The 17769-nt window shown below is 42.7% G+C and overlaps 1 protein-coding gene across 1 annotated transcript in view; it reads left to right on the forward strand.

Annotated features, from left to right (window-relative positions):
* Positions 1 to 5252: 5252 nt before the first annotated feature.
* The window catches only part of LOC122561945 (ras-related protein Rab-37), a 253424-nt gene continuing 240907 nt past the window's right edge, over positions 5253 to 17769 (forward strand). Inside the window, exon 1 of the mRNA XM_088000371.1 lies at positions 5253 to 5571. Coding sequence (XP_087856497.1) covers positions 5416 to 5571 — 156 coding nt within the window. The 5' untranslated portion in view covers positions 5253 to 5415. The remainder of the gene's footprint in view (positions 5572 to 17769) is intronic.

Genomic DNA, 17769 nt, shown 5'->3' on the forward strand with positions numbered 1-17769 from the left:
GAGGCCATATTGGATTTGGTACTCGGTAATGAACCGGGACAAGTGATGGAGGGTATCGGAAATAAGGTGGGTGAACTTAAGGCGTGGATCGGTACCTGGGACTACGATGTTGTGGCCATCATGGAAACGTGAATAGAAGAGGGACAGGAATGGTTGTTGGAGGTTCCTGGTTACAGATGTTTCAGTAAGATTAGGGAGGGTGGTAAAAAAGGAGGGGGGGTAGCGTTGCTAATTAGAAATGGTATAACGGCTGCAGAAAGGCAGTTCGAGGGGGATCTGCCTTTGGAGGTAGTATGGGCTGAAGTCAGAAATAGGAACGGTGCAGTCACCTTGTTGGGTGTCTACTATAGGCCCCCCAATAGCAGCAGAGATGTGGAGAAACAGATTGGGAAACAGATTTTGGAAAGGTGCAGAAGCCACAGGGTAGTAGTCATGGGCGATTTCAACTTCCCAAATATTGATTGGAAGCTCTTTAGATCAAGTAGATTGGATGGGGCGGTGTTTGCGCAGTGTGTCCAGGAAGCTTTTCTAACTCAGTATGTAGATTGTCTGACCAGAGGGGAGGCCATATTGATGGGCTTGTTAGTGGGTGAACATTTTGGTGATGGTGACCACAATTCTGTGACTTTCACCTTGGTTATGGAGAGAGATAAGTGCGTGCAACAGGGTAGGTTTTACAATTGGGGGAAGGGTAATTACGATGCTGTAAGACAGGATCTGAGGAGCATAAGTTGGGAGCATAGGCTGTCAGGGAAGGATGTCGTGGAAATGTGGAACTTTTTCAAGGAACAGATACGACGTGTCCTTGATATGTATGTACCTGTCAGGCAGGAAAGAAATGGTCGTGTGAGGGAACCTTGGTTGACGAGGGAGGTTGAATGCCTAGTAAAGAGGAAGAAGGGGGCTTACATCAGGTTGAGGAAACAGGGTTCAGACAGAGCAGTGGAGGGATACAGGATAGCCAGAAGGGACCTGAAGAAAGGGATTAGGAGAGCTAAGAGAGGGCATGAAAAATCTTTGGCGGATAGGATCAAGGATGAGCAACATTTTGGTGATGGTGACCACAATTCTGTGACTTTCACCTTGGTTATGGAGAAACATGAGAATGACGAGAACGAGGGTAGGTCCGATCAAGGACAGTAGTGGGAGACTGTGTATTGAGTCGGAAGAGATAGGAGAGGTCTTGAATGAGTACTTTTCTTCAGTATTTATGAACGAGAGGGACCGCATTGTTGAAGAGGAGAGTGTGAAACGGACTGGTAAGCTAGAGGAGATACTTGTTAGGAAAGAAGATGTGTTGGACATTTTGAACAATTTGAGGATAGACAAGTCCCCCGGGCCTGACGGGATATATCCTAGGATTATGTGGGAAGCAAGAGAGGAAATTGCAGAGCCGTTGGCAATGATCTTTTCGTCTTCACTGTCAACGGGGGTGGTACCAGGGGACTGGAGAGTGGCCAATGTTGTGCCCCTGTTCAAAAAAGGGAATAGGGATAACCCCGGGAATTACAGGCCAGTTAGTCTTACTTCGGTGGTAGGCAAAGTAATGGAAAGGGTACTGAGGGATAGGATTTATGAGTATCTGGAAAAACCCTGCTTGATTAGGGACAGCCAGCACGGATTTGTGAAGGGTAGGTCTTGCCTTACAAGTCTTATTGAATTCTTTGAGGAGGTGACCAAGCGTGTGGATGAGGGTAGAGCAGTGGATGTAGTATACATGGATTTTAGTAAGGCATTTGATAATGTTCCCCATGGTAGGCTTTTGCGAAAAGTCAGGAGGCATGGGATAGAGGGAAATTTGGCCAATTGGATAGAAAACTGGCTAACCGGTCGAAGTCAGAGAGTGGTGGTAGATGGCAAATATTCAGCCTGGAGCCCAGTTACAAGTGGAGTTCCGCAGGGATCAGTTCTGGGTCCTCTGCTGTTTGTAATTTTTATTAATGACTTGGATGAGGGAGTCGAAGGGTGGGTCAGTAAATTTGCAGATGATACGAAGATTGGTGGAGTTGTGGATAGTGAGGAGGGCTGTTGTCGGCTGCAAAGAGACTTAGATATGATGCAGAGCTGGGCTGAGGAGTGGCAGATGGAGTTCAACCCTGCCAAGTGTGAGGTTGTCCATTTTGGAAAGACAAATAAGAATGCGGAATACAGGGTTAACGGTAGGGTTCTTAGTGAGGTGGAGGAACAGAGGGATCTTGGGGTCTATGTTCATAGATCTTTGAAAGTTGCCACTCAGGTGGGTAGAGCTTGTAAGAAGGCCTATGGTGTATTAGCGTTCATTAGCACAGGGATTGAATTCAAGAGTCGTGAAGTGATGTTGCAACTGTACAGGACTTTGGTTAGGCCACATTTGGAGTACTGTGTGCAGTTCTGGTCGCCTCACTTTAGGAAAGATGTGGAAGCTTTGGAGAGGGTGCTGAGAAGATTTACCAGGATGTTGCCTGGAATGGAGAATAGTTCGTACGAGGATAGGTTGAGAGTGCTAGGCCTTTTCTCGTTGGAACGGCAAAGGATGAGGGGTGACTTGATAGAGGTTTATAAGATGATCAGAGGAATAGATAGAGTAGACAGTCAGAAACTTTTTCCCCGGGTGCAACAGAGTGTTACAAGGGGACATAAATTTAAGATGAAGGGTGGAAGGTATAGGGGAGATGTCAGGGGTGGTTTCTTTACCCAGAGAGTGGTGGGGGCATGGAATGCGCTGCCTGTGGGAGTGGTAGAGTCAGAATCTTTGGTGACCTTTAAGCGGCAATTGGATAGGTACATGGATGGGTGCTTAAGCTAGGACAAATGTTCGGCGCAACATCGTGGGCCGAAGGGCCTGTTCTGTGCTGTATTGTTCTATGTTCTATGTACCTTCGTACCTCATTTTTCCTCTGCGTATTTCCTTCTTAGTAATCCTCTGTTGCTCTTTAAAAGCTTTCCAGTCCTCAGTTTTTCCACTTATCTTAGCTATGTTATACTTTTTCTCTTTTAACTTTATATGTTTCTTTACTTCCCTCATCAGCCACGGCCGCCCATGCCTCCTCCTGGGATCTTTCTTCCTTTTAGGAATGAACTGATCCTGCAACTTCTGCATTATACACAGAAATATCCGCCATTGTTCCTCCACAGTCATCCCTGCTGAGGTATTTCACCATTGAACTTTGGCCAGCTCCTCCCTCATAGCTCCATAGTTCCCTTTATTCAACAGAAATATTGTCACTTCCGACTGTACCCTCTCCCTCTCAAATTGCAGATTGAAGCTTAATGTATTATGGTCACTACTACCCAATGGCTCCTTCACTTCGAGGTCTCTGACCAATTCTGGTTCGTTACACAATACCAGATCCAGAATTGCCTTCTCCCTGGTCGGCTCCAGCACCAGCTGCTCTAAGAATCCATCTCTGAGGCACTCCACAAAGTCTCTTTCTTGAGGCCCAATACCATCCTGATTCTCCCAGTCTACCTGCATGTTAAAATCCCCCATTACAGCTGTCGTAACATCTTTGCGACAGGCCAATTTCAGCTCCTGATTCAACTTACATCCGACATCCAGACTACTGTTTGGGGGCCTGTAGATGACTCCCAAGAGGGTCTTTTTACCCTTAGTATTTCGCAGCTCTATCCACACTGACTCTACATCCCCTGACTCTAGCTCCCCCGCGCAAGGGACTGAATATCATTCCTTACCAACAAGGCCACCCCACCCCCTCTGCCCGTCAGTCTGTCCTTACGATAGCACGTGTAGCCTTGAATATTCATTTCCCAGGCCCCGTCCACTTGAAGCCACGTCTCAGTTATCCCCACAATATCGTATCTGCCAATTTCCAAAAGAGCCTCAAGCTCATCCATCTTATGTCTAATGCTTCGTGCATTCATGTATAGTATTTTTAATTTGTTACTGCTCTCACCCTTCCCATCAACCCCATTTCACTCAACATTACAGTATGATCCCTTTCTGAGTTTTCTGCCTCATTGATACAGTTGTCTTTCTACTAAATCTTTACTAAATTGCTCATGGTGTTAGGTGTAGGGGAATGGGTCTGGGTGGTTTGTGTGTCAATGTGGACTTGTTGGGCCGAAGACCCTGTTTCCACACTGTAAGTAGTCTAACTTCTTATCAGTCTTATCATCTCATCCAGTCATATTTATTTGCACACTGAGTTATCTCTTTTCCTGCATCTCAATTAGACTTGCATCATTTAGTTTATATTGTACCTCCACCAACTCACAACTTTTCAATCCTTTCTGAACATGGAAGGTTTATTGGGGGACTGGATGGTCACAAAGTTTACAAACTTTTCAAAAAAGGAGACAGGGATGACCCCAACAATTATAGGCCAGTAGTGAACATCATCAATAGGAGAAATATCAAAGAGACAATCTGGAACATGATGAAACAAAAAGAAATGTAATAAGTAACAGCCAATGAATGGATTTGGGTAAATGATGCTTTCAACTCTTAGAATTATTTGACGACGTCGCTGACGCTGGAGATCTGAAACACATAAAAACAGGAATTGTTGGAGAAACTCAACCAGGTTTACAGCATCTGTGGCCGGAAAACAGGGTCAACGTTTCCAGCCTAGTTCTACTGAAGAAGGGTTCTCTCTGCAGATGCCGCTCGAGTTGCTGAGTTTCTCCGGAACATTTTGAGATTTCCAGCACCAGCGGTTCTTTTGTTCTGTTTTTAATTTTAAAGCAAACGACTCATTCTTCAATAAAAATGTACTTGCATTCTCCGAAATCGAGACATCGTGCACTGAATGAGATTGAACGTCTTTCTATTCTGTCTTGTTTCTTCGGGTCAATGCGCCTGGAACTCCATTCATAAAAACGGGAGAGCTATCCCTGGTCCCTTACTCTGTCCCTTACACAGTGACACCCTTACTCTGAGGGAAATGAAAGTGCGTGTTCTAATCCGCATTGCTACAGTCATGATCCGCATATCTAAACTTCAGGATTGGGTTTGCACTGAGTCTGGCTGGAACAAGAAGCTCTTGAAGACTTTTGGATGGTGTCAATGAGCATTGCGTTCGACGTCACTGCGTGCTGGTTCCGTATGTTGCCTTTTGGGGATGTTCGGAGGGAGGAGACAGCGGGAGCTGTGAACAAGCTGCTGAATCGGAGAGATTCCCGGGGAGTCAAGTCTCAGCTCTTTCACTGCCACTCCCTCCACTCTCCTCAGTGCAACTGAAAACAGCAGCTGGGCTGGGGGTGGGGTGGGGTGGGGTGGGGTGGGGGGAACTGGCCGTGGTGCTGAAGCAGTCCCTGCAGCTGCTGCCCATTGTGCTTGAACGACAGAGGGGCGGAACGCAGGAGAGCGTTGGCACAGAGCTGTCCCTGATCCTGAAGGTGTCTTGTCAACGACAGCCGGGAGCTGTTTTCACTTCCTACTCCCGGAGCTCAGCTGCTTCGGAAGAAGAAGAGCCGATGGAAGCTGGGTTCGGTTTGCAGTCTGGCCGTGAGGGAGAGCTCTATTGCCAAGATAGTGCTTATGGATCATCTGTTTTAGACACTGACACGGAAGAGGGCCACACGCCTTCCTCCAACAATATCATCTACTACAATGAAGAACTGCTGCATAAGGTGAGTACCCTTCACATTAGTGGCAAGAGGAATAATTTACGTTAATATAGCGCCTTTAACAAAGTAAAACATGCTCCCACCATATTAGCAAGTTTTGTAGTTGTGGAATGGGCAAACGTGGAAAGGCAGAGATTGTATAGCATATCCTTTTGGGACACAGCACAATAACTTTCAAACACCAACTTTCACCGACTGATAGGTGATTTTAAAAAAGCGAATTTTAAACTGAAAAAAATTAGGAGAGGTAGGTTGAGAATGATTACTGACCAAGAATACATCAGAAGGGATGGCTGAGATATTAAAAGAATATTTCATGTCAGTCTGAATTGAAGAAGGAAATTCTGCCAACATTACAGTAAAGATTGAGCTGGTAGAGAAATAGATAGGATAATAAATATATTGAGGTTTTAATTAAATTTAAAATGTCAGCTGGTCTAGGGCAGGATGTTTCTTTTTAGATTGTTCATGGTCAGAAGACAGAATTAAATGGGGCTCAAGCCGCAATTTTCAATCCTTCCTGAACATGGGAGTTTTGTCAGAAGACTGGATGGTCACAAAGTTTACACCACTCTGCAAAAAAAAGAGGGACAGGGATAAGCCCAACAACTAAAAGCCAGTTATGAACATCAATGGTAGGAGAACTATCAGAAAAAATCTGGTACCTAATGAATAGCCACTTAAAAAAAAACACTAATAAGTAATGAATGAATTTGGATAAATTAGCTTTCACATCCTGGATTTATTATATGAAGTAACTGAGAAGATTGATGAGGGTACGTTAGCTGATACTTTCAAACCATGTTTGATAAAGTGACACGTAATTCACATGTTAGTAAAATTTAAACCGATCAGATTAAAATGGATGAAATTGATTAAGAAACAGAAAAACAAAAATTGTGATTAGAGGAACTGGAGGAAATAATACAAATAGCTTCCCCTAGGGTTCATAAGGAATCATTGTGCTTTTCGGTAAATATCAATAACATGAACCCTATGTAAACAAATGACAAAAAATGCAAAAACTGAGAAATGTGACATTGCTCATTTGGAAGAAGGAATGTGGAGATACAATTCTGATTGGGATGCAAGAAAAGAAATAACTCCAAGTGTGCAAATAAATGTAACAGGACAAGGTGAAAAGACAGAAAAAAATGTTAAACAATACTAACAGTAAAGGAGCTTCCAGGTGATAGCAATCATAACATAAAACTTTTGATAAGGTACCACACTAAAAGTTACCACAGAAAATAAAAGTTCATGGTGTTGGGGTAACACATTAGCATGGGTATAGGATTAGTTAGGAAGCAGAATATGGTTAGATGGGTCTTTTTTTATGAGTTGGCAAGCTGTAAGTAATAGAGTGCCTCAGGGCTCAGCATCGGGACCTGAACTGTTCCCAAGCTATGTCAATCACTTGGAGGAAGGGAAGTTAAATTTGACAGTGACAAGTTGGTCCAGTGAAGATAGACCATAGGCAGGTTCAATGAATGAGCAAAAAAATTAGCTAATGGAGAATATTGTGGGAAATTGTGGACCTGTCTATTTTGACAGAAATAGAAAAACAGTGTACAATTTAAATGGAGAGTGATTATAGAACTCAATGGTACAGTGTGATTTGGGTGTCCTGGTAAGTTAAGGACAAAGTTAGTAAGCAGTTGCAGCAAGCAATTAGAAAGGTAAATGATATGTTGGTGATTCTTCCAAAAGGAGTGGAGTATAAAAGTAGGCAGATTTTACTGCAGTTGAGTCGGGCCTTGGTTAGATCATAGCTCTTCAGAGAAGGTTGGCTCATTCATTCTTAATCTTATGCCAAAAGGTTAGATCATTCATCACACATTGGAGTTTAGATGAATGAGAAGTGATCTTATTGGGACATAAATGATGAGAGGGGATACATGGAGAGTATTTCCCTTTGTGGGAAATTAGAACTCGGGGTCACAGTTTAAAAACAATATGTTACCCTTTTAAGGCAGTTCTCTCTCTCTCTCTCTCCCTCTCTCTCTCTCTCGCTCTCTTTGTCTCACTCTGTCTCACTCTCTCTCTCTTTCTCTCTCGTGCGTTCTCTCTCTTGCTCTCTCTTTCTCTCTCTCTCTTTCTCGGTCTGTCTTTCTCTCTCTCTCTCTTTTGTTCTCTCTCTCTCTCTCTCTCTCTCAGAGTGCCTTAGGCATGATAGCAGACAGGAAAGTAGAGTTGAGACCATAATTGGTTAGGTCAAAATCTTACTTAAAGTATAGCAGATTTGAAGAGCTGAATGGCCTACTCCTGACCCAAAATCCTATGTTCCTCTGTTCCTTTTGTATACATATCACCATATAAATGCTATCATATACACATCATCATATTACACCCTCATCCATATATTTCTCAGTCCAACAATAATAGCATAATATTTTTATGCACTTAGATTGTCATCATCATTGTTGAAACTGATGATATGCCAATGAGTGGAAGTGACTGTGTTTTTGAGAACTGGGGGAACATGGATAGGGTGAATAGTCAAGGTCTTTTTCTTATGCAGGAGGAGTCCAAAACCAGAGGGCAGAGTTTTAAGGGGAAATTCAGGTCCCAATAAGATCACCTCTCATTCATCTAAACTCCAATGTGAATCGGATGAATGATCTAACCTTTTGGCATAAGATAAACCCTTCTTAAGAATGAGAGGGGAAAGATTTAAAAAAGATCTGAGGAGAACCTTTTCACTCAAAGGGTGGTAAATATAAGGAATTAGCTGCCAGAGGAAGTGATGAAGATGAGTACAATTACAACAATTAAAAGACATCTGTATGGGTATATGAATAAGAAATGTTTAGAGCGATATGGGCCAAATGCTGGCAAATGGGACTAGATCAGATTGGGATGTCTGGTCAGCGCTGACAAGTTGAACTAATGAATCTGTTTCCATGCATATGACTCCATGATTCTATTTATATGAAACATTGATGAGATCACTGGACTAAAGGTTGAGGCTGAGAAGCTGAGAGCACCACTGGGGTCAGATGGATAAAATGTAGTTGGTGTTGAAGGATCTGGGAGACACTGGGTCTACAATGAAATGGACAGTTGCAGCTTGGCAATGTGCCCAATTATCTTTAGAAATGTATCAAAGGCCCTTTATTGTTGCATGGTAAACCTCCTGGAACCCTTTTCCTAATAGCACTATGTGTGCCTCCATGTCACATGGACTATAGCAATTCAAAAAGACAGCACACCACCACCTTTCAAGGGCAATAGGAATATGAACTAAATGCTGCTCCAGCTTGCAACACCCAGCTCCCACAAATGAGTTTTCAAATGATGCATGAAAGGGCATAGCTCGCTCTCTCTCTCTCTCTCAAACTATTTGGCAGCATTCTGGGATTGTCAGCACTTAATAAATTATCTGCTGCTGTAGTATTAAAACTATTTGAGATTATAGGTCTTCTGCTGCAAATGCTGGTAAATGGGACTAGATCAGTTTAGGAAACCTGGTTGGCCTGGATGAGTTGGACTGAGGGGTTTGTTCCTGTAATGCAATAACTCTATGACTCTATATATACTCCAGAAGAAAGTCTTGAAGCTACCAGTGATTAAGGAATTGGAAGAACACGAAGAATGAAAACCTTGAATTTGACAGCATTGGAGCTTGAGATCAGGGAGGGTTGATATTATAGGATTTGAGAGCAAAGTGATGCAGACACAGATATAGATGTAGTGATTTATTAAATAATACAGCTGCTCTTTGTACGTACGTACAGAATGATATTTCTAGTTTCATGGTCTGTTTCATTTCTAGTTTGTGGTACAGTTGTTCTCATCTATCCCACTCTTTATAATTTATATTCTGAAGCTCCTAACTCTTTCAATGCACATCAAACAAGCTAAAAAAATGTTTTACCAGTTCAGTATATCAATTATGTTACAAATTAACAGTGCAGGATTACAAATACAATGGTTTGGAAAGAATGGTATGGATGTCGTGCTATGGAGAGAGTGATTTGACCCAGAAAAATGTTGTGCTGCAGAGAGAATGATATATACCCAGAGGAATGCAATGTTGTGGAACAGTGTTACAGACCCAGATAAATGCAGTGCTGAGGAGAGAGTGAAATAGACTCAGGTATAGACAGGATAGATTGAGTGAATCCTTAGAAGAGTATAAAGGAAGTAGGAATATACTTAAGAGGGAAATCAGGAGGGCAAAAATGGGACATGAGATAACTTTGGCAAATTGAATTAAGGAGAATCCAAAGGGTTTTTACAAATATATTAAGGACGAAAGGGTAACTTGGAAGAGAATAGGGCCCCTCAAGGATTAGCAAGGCGGCCTTTGTGTGGAGCCACAGAAAATGGGGGAGATACAAAATGAATATTTTGCATCAGTATTTACTATGGAAAAGGTTATGGAAGATATAGACTGTAGGGAAATAGATGGTGACATCTTGCAAAATGTCCAGGTTACAGAGGAGGAAGTGCTGGATGTCTTGAAACAGTTAACGGTGGATAAATCCCCAGAAACTGATCAGGTGCACCCAAGAACTCTGTGGGAAGCTAGAGAAGTGATTGCTGGGCCTCTTGCTGAGATATTTGTATCATCGATAGTCACAGGTGAGGTGCCGAAAGACTGGAGGTTGGCAAATGTGGTGCCACTGTTTAAGAAGGGCGGTAAAGACAAGCCAGGGAATTATAGACCGGTGAGCCTGACCTCAGTGGTGGGCAAGTTATTGGAGGGAATCCTGAGGGACAGGATGTAATGTATTTGGAAAGGCAAGGACTGATACGGGATAGTCAACTTGGCTTTGTGTGTGGGAACTCATGTCTCACAAACTTGATTGAGCTTTTTGAAGAAGTAACAAAGAAGATTGATGAGGGCAGAGCAGTAGATGTGAGGCGTTCGACAAGGTTCCCCATGGGAGACTGATTAGCAAGGTTAGATCTCATGGAATACAGGGAGAATTAGCAATTTGGATACAGAACTGGCTCAAAGGTAGAAGACAGAGGATGATGGTGGAGGGTAGTTTTTCAGACTGGAGGCCTGTGACCAGTGGAGTGCCACAAGGATCGGTGCTGGGCCCTCTACTTTTCATCATTTACATAAATGATTTGGATGCGAGCATAAGAGGTACACTTAGTAAGTTTGCAGATGACACCAAAATTGGAGGTGTAGTGGACAGCGAAGAGGGTTAAAACAGGATCTTGACCAGAAGGGACAATGGACAATTTAGATAAATGCGAGGTGCTGTATTTTGGGAAAGCAAATCTTAGTAGGACTTATACACTTAATGGTAAGGTCTTAGGGAGTGTTGCTGAACAAAGAGACCTTGGAGTGCAGGTTCATAGCTTAAAAGTGGAGTCGCAGGTAGAAAGGATAGTGAAGAAGGAGTTTGGTATGCTTTTCTTTATTGGTCAGAGTATTGAGTACAGGAGTTGGGAGGTCATGTTGCGGCTGTACAGGACATTGGTTAGGCCACTGTTGGAATATTGCGTGCAATTCTGATCTCCTTCTTATCGGAAAGATGTTGTGAAACTTGAAAGGGTTCAGAAAAGTTCTACAAGGATGTTGCCAGGGTTGGAGGATTTGAGTTATAAGGAGAGGCTGAACAGGGTGGGGCTGTTTTCCCTGGAGTGTCGGAGGCTGAGGGGTGACCTTATAGAGGTTTACAAAATTATGAGGGGCATGAATAGGATAAATAAACAAAGTATTTTCCCTATGATTGAGGAGTCCAGAACTAGAGGGCATAGGTTTAGGGTGAGAGGCGAAAGATATAAAAGAGACCTAAGGGGCAACTTTTTTACGCAGAGAGTGGTGGGTGTATGGAATGAGCTGCCAGAGGAAGTGGTGGAGGCTGGTACAATTGCAACATTTAAAAGACATTTGGATGGGTATTTGAATAGGAAGGGTTTGGAGTGATATGGATCGGGTGATGGCAGGTGGGACTAGATTGGGTTGGGATATCTGGTCGGCATGGACTCTTGGACCGAAGGGTCTGTTTCCATGCTGTACATCTCTATGACTCTATAAATGCAGTGCTGAGGAGAGAGTGAAATAGACCCAGGTAAATGCAGTGAAATGAACATGATGATTTGAGCAGAGTGATGTAGACACAGATATAAATGTGGTGATTTGTTAAATAATGCAGCTGCTCTTTGTAGTAGTATACACAGAACAATATTTCTGGTTTCATGGTCTGAATTTGTGGTACAGTTGTTCTCATCTATCCCACTCTTTATAATTTGTGTTGGAGGAAAATTCTATTTTCTGGACCGTATTGTATAATTTTGGAAATCAAGAGTAACAGCTTGGTAGCATACAGGGACTGCTAAACTGGTTTCAATGTAATTAATTCAAGAGGATTCACAGCAAAGCAAAACAAGATACCCAATAACATTCCATTAGGAAGTGAATAGATCACACTGTGGTAGACAATGCAACTTTTAAGTTAAGCTGATGAAATGACCTCTCTGGGAACAGCTTTCTTCCCTTCAATCTGGAGTGGAAACTGAGAATCTGAGCAAATTCTTTGAAGAATATGGAAGCCTCTTTGTTCCAAACCTAAACAAGGCCTGTGTCTCATTGAAGTGAGCCTCATGTGCTGTTACTTTGCATTCTTGGTTCATTTTCTGGTGGTGAAAATGTGTTGCTGGAAAAGCGCAGCAGGTCAGGCAGCATCCAAGGAACAGGAGAATCAACGTTTCGGGCATAAGCCCTTCTTCAGGACCACCTCCTCCTACTGCCCCCTTGACCCCTCCTCCTACTGCCCCCTTGACCTCACTATCAAACCAGCAGACCAGGGAGGCGCGGTAGTAGTTTGGCGCACCGACCTTTACACCGCTGAGGCTAAACGCCAGCTCGCGGACATCTCCTCCTACTGCCCCCTTGACCATAACCCCACCTCCCACCACCAAACCATCATTTCCCAGACCGTCCACCTTTCTCCTCATTTTCTGGTGGGTTGTGGTTTGAGAAAGAAACAGATTAATGTGATGCATACTAACAGGCGGCATCGTAGCTCAGTGGTTAGCACTGCTGCCTCACAGTGCCAGGGGCACACGTTCAAGAGCAACCCACCCAGACCCATTCCCCTATGTTTACCTCTACACCTAACACTAGGGGCAATTTAGCATTGCAATTCACTTAATCTGCACATTTTTGGACTGTGGGAGGAAACCGGAGAAAACGCACGCAGGTACGGGGAGAATGTGCATACTCCACACAGACAGTTGGATTGGCCATGCTAAATTGCCCTGTAGTGTCCAGGGATGTGCAGGCTATGTGGATTACAGAGATGAGCTAAGGTCGGGGTGGAATGCTGTTCAGATGTTGGTGCAGACTTGATGGACCAAATTGCCTCTTTCTGCACTGTAGTTATTCTCTGATTCTGTAAGCCGCATTCACTCCAGTTTAACTGCTTGCATCATTGGGCAGACTGGGTGGTTGTGCTTTGCTGTGTATGGTACGTAGTGATGAGATGCTGCATGTATAAGTGTGGGCCACAAGGAAAGATGAGTAACTTTATTCTTCAGGAATTATTAACCAACTAAACATGTGACAGATCCTGTTAGGCATGGCGATTGCAATGACTACCTCACCATAATAATGAAACAGTGTGTTTTATCTTTTAACATCCGAAACCCAAAGAAAATAAATCATACAAGAACTTGTGGGTGTTCAGCTGTTGGTTTTAAACGAGTGAAAAGCTTGTATGAACCCACGAATATTGGAGCGATTCCTGTTGAAGTGAATGTGAAAGAAATTTGGTGGGGCATATAATGGATGATCACTCCTTTGCTGCACCATTGTGAAAGGTGAAAGTTCCAGCTATTCTGTACATTACAGAAAAGGTCAGGGTAAATGTGATATGGAGCTAAGGTAGATATCAGCTATGATCTAATTGACTGATAGAACAGGCTAGAGTGGCTGAATGACCTCCTCCTGTCCCTGAAATAAGAAGCACTGGAACTTTTCACTTTCTGTGAATGGTGAAGCGAGTTAAATATATGCAACTATGACGATGCCTAGCCTCAATATCCTTTCCTTTAGAACAGACTATAAACTGAGGATATTCAACTTAGAATTTTTTAAGATAATGGAAAATCTGGACTCAACCTGGATATGTCATGTAAAGTGGACAGAGATGGTGCAGCGAGCAGACAGGCTTGCAAAATACAAAGGCAAAGATCATAAATTAGATGCTAGAAATGTTATGTTCCGCAGAGAATCATTACTCTATGAATGTGTCATGCTCACTGAAAGCTGAGCTTGGATTCCTGTGTTCAAAGTGTATTGCCAGCAAAAGAAAGACTCACATTTGTACAGTGCTTTTTGTATATTTCAAAGTGCTTTACAACCAATGAAATACTTTTTGAAGTGTCATTACTGTTGCAAATGTAGCAGCCTGTTTGTGTGTAGCAATCGATCACTACCAAATAATCTGGTTTATTTGTGTGATGTTGATTGAGCGACACAGGGTTATCTCCACTGGCCTTCTTCAGAATAGTACTGTAGGATTTTTTACATCCATCTGACTAGGCATGGTTTAACATCTCATCAAAGTGGTTGTTGTCAATGATGTTCAGAAAAAAGATTTTTAAAGCTATTGCAGATCTTTGCATCATCCCTCAAGAGAATGAAAGGGAATTTTACAGAACAGTCCTCAAACTGGCTTCTGTTTTATTTCCTCTCTGGCATTTTGTCTCTCCTGGTGCATTTGGGTGTGGATCATCCCTGTACCATGTCTGGGTGGTGCAGCTATATCAGACCAAAAGGTTCTCTCCTGTTTCTCAATTCATTTGCTTGCCTCTGTCAATATGAACATTTCTCTCTCTAAAGTAGTGAGTTATTGCTTACTGCTAAGACAGACTTGTTCCACATTTTTTCAGCTGAACAATTGTTATCATGTAAGTAACACCACAAGATACTTTACAGGATGATCAAGTTTTGTGCAGGAGAGAGGAAGGGAAGAATTGATTAGATTAAATTACTTACAGTGTGGAAACAGGCCCTTCGGCCCAACAAGTCCACACCGACCCTCCGAAGAGCAACCCATCCAGACCCATTCCCCTACATTTACTCCTTCACCTAACACTACAGGCAATTTAGCATGGCCAATTCATCTGACCTGCACTTCTTTGGACTGTGGGAGGAAACCGGAGCACCTGGAGGAAATCCACGCAGACACGGGGAGAATGTGCAAATTCCACACAGACAGTTGCCCGAGGCGGGAATTGAACCTGGGTCTCTGGTGCTGTGAGGCAGCAGTGCTAGCCACCGTGCCGCCCTCGATTGTAGCAAAAGAAACAGACAAAGATAGGTAGTTTAATCCAGAGTTTTTAATTCTATGATATTTTAGAATCATGGAATCCCTATGGTCATTCAGCCATTGTGTACACACAGGCCCTCTGTAGAGCATCTCATCCAAACCCTCACTTTATTCCTGTAACCCCACATTTACCATGGCTATCCCACCTTGCCTGCATATCCCTGGACACAATGGACAGTTTAGCATGGCCAATCGACCTAACCAGCCCATCTTTGGACAGTGGGAGGAAACCAGAGCACCTGAAGGAAACCCACTCAGAAATGGGAAGGACATACATACTCCACACAGATAGTCAACCAAGGCCAGAATCGAACCCAAGTTCCTGGCACTGGGAGTCAGCAGTGCTAACCATTGAGCCCCCTGCCACCTTTTCAGTAGAATCAATATAGAAAAGCTATGCTTTGGTTTGGAGTTGAAATGAGAAATCATTGAGTTGAAGCAGCTGCTGAGAAAGTGAATAATTTCTTGACATGGCCAATTGTTGCACAGAGAATAGTTGAAGCTGAACCATTGCACCTTTAACCAAGGAGAAACTGCATGGATATCTGAAAGAAAGGAAGTCCCAAATCACTGGGGCAGTGGGGTCACAGAGTGAGAGTTCTATGTTGGTCTAGCAAAGAATTTCATTGACTCCTTGCTCAACAGCTTAATCCTAACTTTGCACGGTGGCACAGTGGTTAGCACTGCTGCCTCACAGCGCCAGAGATCCGCGTTCAATTCCGCCCTTAGGTAACTGTCTGTGTGGAGTTTGCACATTCTCCCCACGTGTCTGCATGGGTTTCCTCCGGGTGCTCCAGTTTCCTCCCACAGTCCAAAGATGTGCAGGTCAGGTGAATTGGCCATGCTAATTTGCCCGTAGTGTTAGGTGTATTAGTCGGGAGGTGAATGTAGGGGAATGGGTCTGGATGGGTTGCTCTTCGGAGGGTCGGTGTGGACTTGTTGGGCCGAAGGGCCTGCTTCCACACTGTAGGGAATCTAATCTAAAGAAAGCCTTCCTAGGAATGTTGTGGAAGTGAAAGGTTTTAGTCTGTTGCAATTCTATGCCATATAAAGAATTGTGAATTCTGTATAATGCCAGTAAAGAGAAAGGTCTTCTACCGGAATTCTGTCAGCTGGTTGAGAAGAAGTTTGGCTTGATTGGAAGATGATGCAATTTTTACTTGCAATTTATGACAAGCTGGTTGATGTTTTGAAGTGATTGGATGGGGTTATTCCATTGGAATTCTATGAGGATGGTTGAGGCTGATCCAAGAGAACTCTGGAAAGCAGGTTGATCTCATAAAATGAATGAGAAATCAAAGCAGAGCAATGCAAGATACCCAGTCATAGTTCCATTAGGAAGTGAGTGCATCACAGGGTGGTAAACAAGGCAGTTTCTGAGCATAAACTGATGGAAGTAATTCCTCAGGGAACAGTTCACCTTCATTTCCCTCAATATGGAGTGGTAACCGAGGCTCTGAGAAAACTCTTTGAAGGATAATTCCTTGTTCTAAAGCTAAGCAAGCATCTGATTAAATGAATAAAACAACTACTTGCAGTCATAGAAGATATTTAACATAGGAAAACATGCTTAGAGACTTATGGGTGTCACCAAGACACAATTTAACATGGAGATGAAGGAATTATTAAGGTACATGATGTAAACTTGGCCAAAGATATTTTAGACACAGCCTTGAAGGGAGAGAAAGAGGCAGAGAAACAGACAGCTTTGAAGGGAATTCCAGAACTGAAGGCCAAGTCTCAGTGGTACAATGAAGGGAATTGGAGGATATACAAGTTGGAAGGTTGTTAGACTGAAGAATATATATTAGTAAAGTAAAATTGCACAGACTTTCCAATAAGGAACACATGTTCCATGTTTTCAACTAGTCTGTGCAAGTTTATGGTGGTCTTGATGATTGCGAGATTTGGAATTGAAGCTCAACTCACAGTAAAAAAGGATGTCAAAGTTACCAATCTTCTGTTTCAACCTGTGATAATGCTGGGGAGGGAGAAATCATCAAGATGAATGAATTGTTGTCTAGATAAAAATATTGGTGATGAAGACCAAAGACAACAACTCTTCCCAATTTATAGCTGGAGAAAATTTGGAAACTGAGGAATGGATATCAGACAAGCAGTCCAAGTGTCAAGTGGGAATGATGTTGATATAGAACCTGAAAACATCTGAAAACATGTGGAATGTAACATTGAGCTTTCTGGATAATGCCACTGAAGTCAGCAGATAGATGAAAAATAGAAAGCCAAGGATAAATCCTCAAGGGACACCAAAAGAGTAGCGTGGGAGATGGAAAAATATCTCAATTTAATTTACAGACAGAAAAATGCAAATGAAAGTACTTAAATTATTATCCAGAAGCCCATTTTTACAAAATCAGCAACAAGTGTTGACAGGGAATCGAAATGGATATACAAATATTATCATTTTAAAGTTTGGGTTTATTAAGGCAGGAGGGGTCTTCATTTAAATAGCAATATAAAGGAAGAAACTACCTGAATTTCCCAGCGTAGCCTGAAAATTGTTCCTAGCTATGAAGTTCTGACATTTAAGACCGGAATTCATGACATCCATGGCACTTTAAAAATATACTCTGTGTTTCTGTAAGAAGCACTTGCAATATTCAGTGTCAAAACATGAATTTCACAACAGCTGTGAGGTACAGGATGGGCATTGAGAACAGAAAGTGCTCACAGAAACAGTAAACATTTAATAAGTCAGCCAGGTCCCATCAAGAAAACTTCAGACAGCCAACACATTAAGTAATGCATTAACTTTTCTCCTTAGAACTGAAGATATTACAAGGGAACTCCTTCAAAGTAGAAAGAACAAGGATAAATGGAGCATACAACTACAACCCTACATGTAGATAATGAGTGAACTACAGAGTGTTAAATCCTAAAG

This window comes from Chiloscyllium plagiosum, unplaced genomic scaffold (genome assembly GCF_037043375.1).
Source record: "Chiloscyllium plagiosum isolate Xiang-an unplaced genomic scaffold, Cpla_swu_hap1 HiC_scaffold_25, whole genome shotgun sequence".
Lineage (NCBI taxonomy): Eukaryota > Metazoa > Chordata > Chondrichthyes > Orectolobiformes > Hemiscylliidae > Chiloscyllium > Chiloscyllium plagiosum.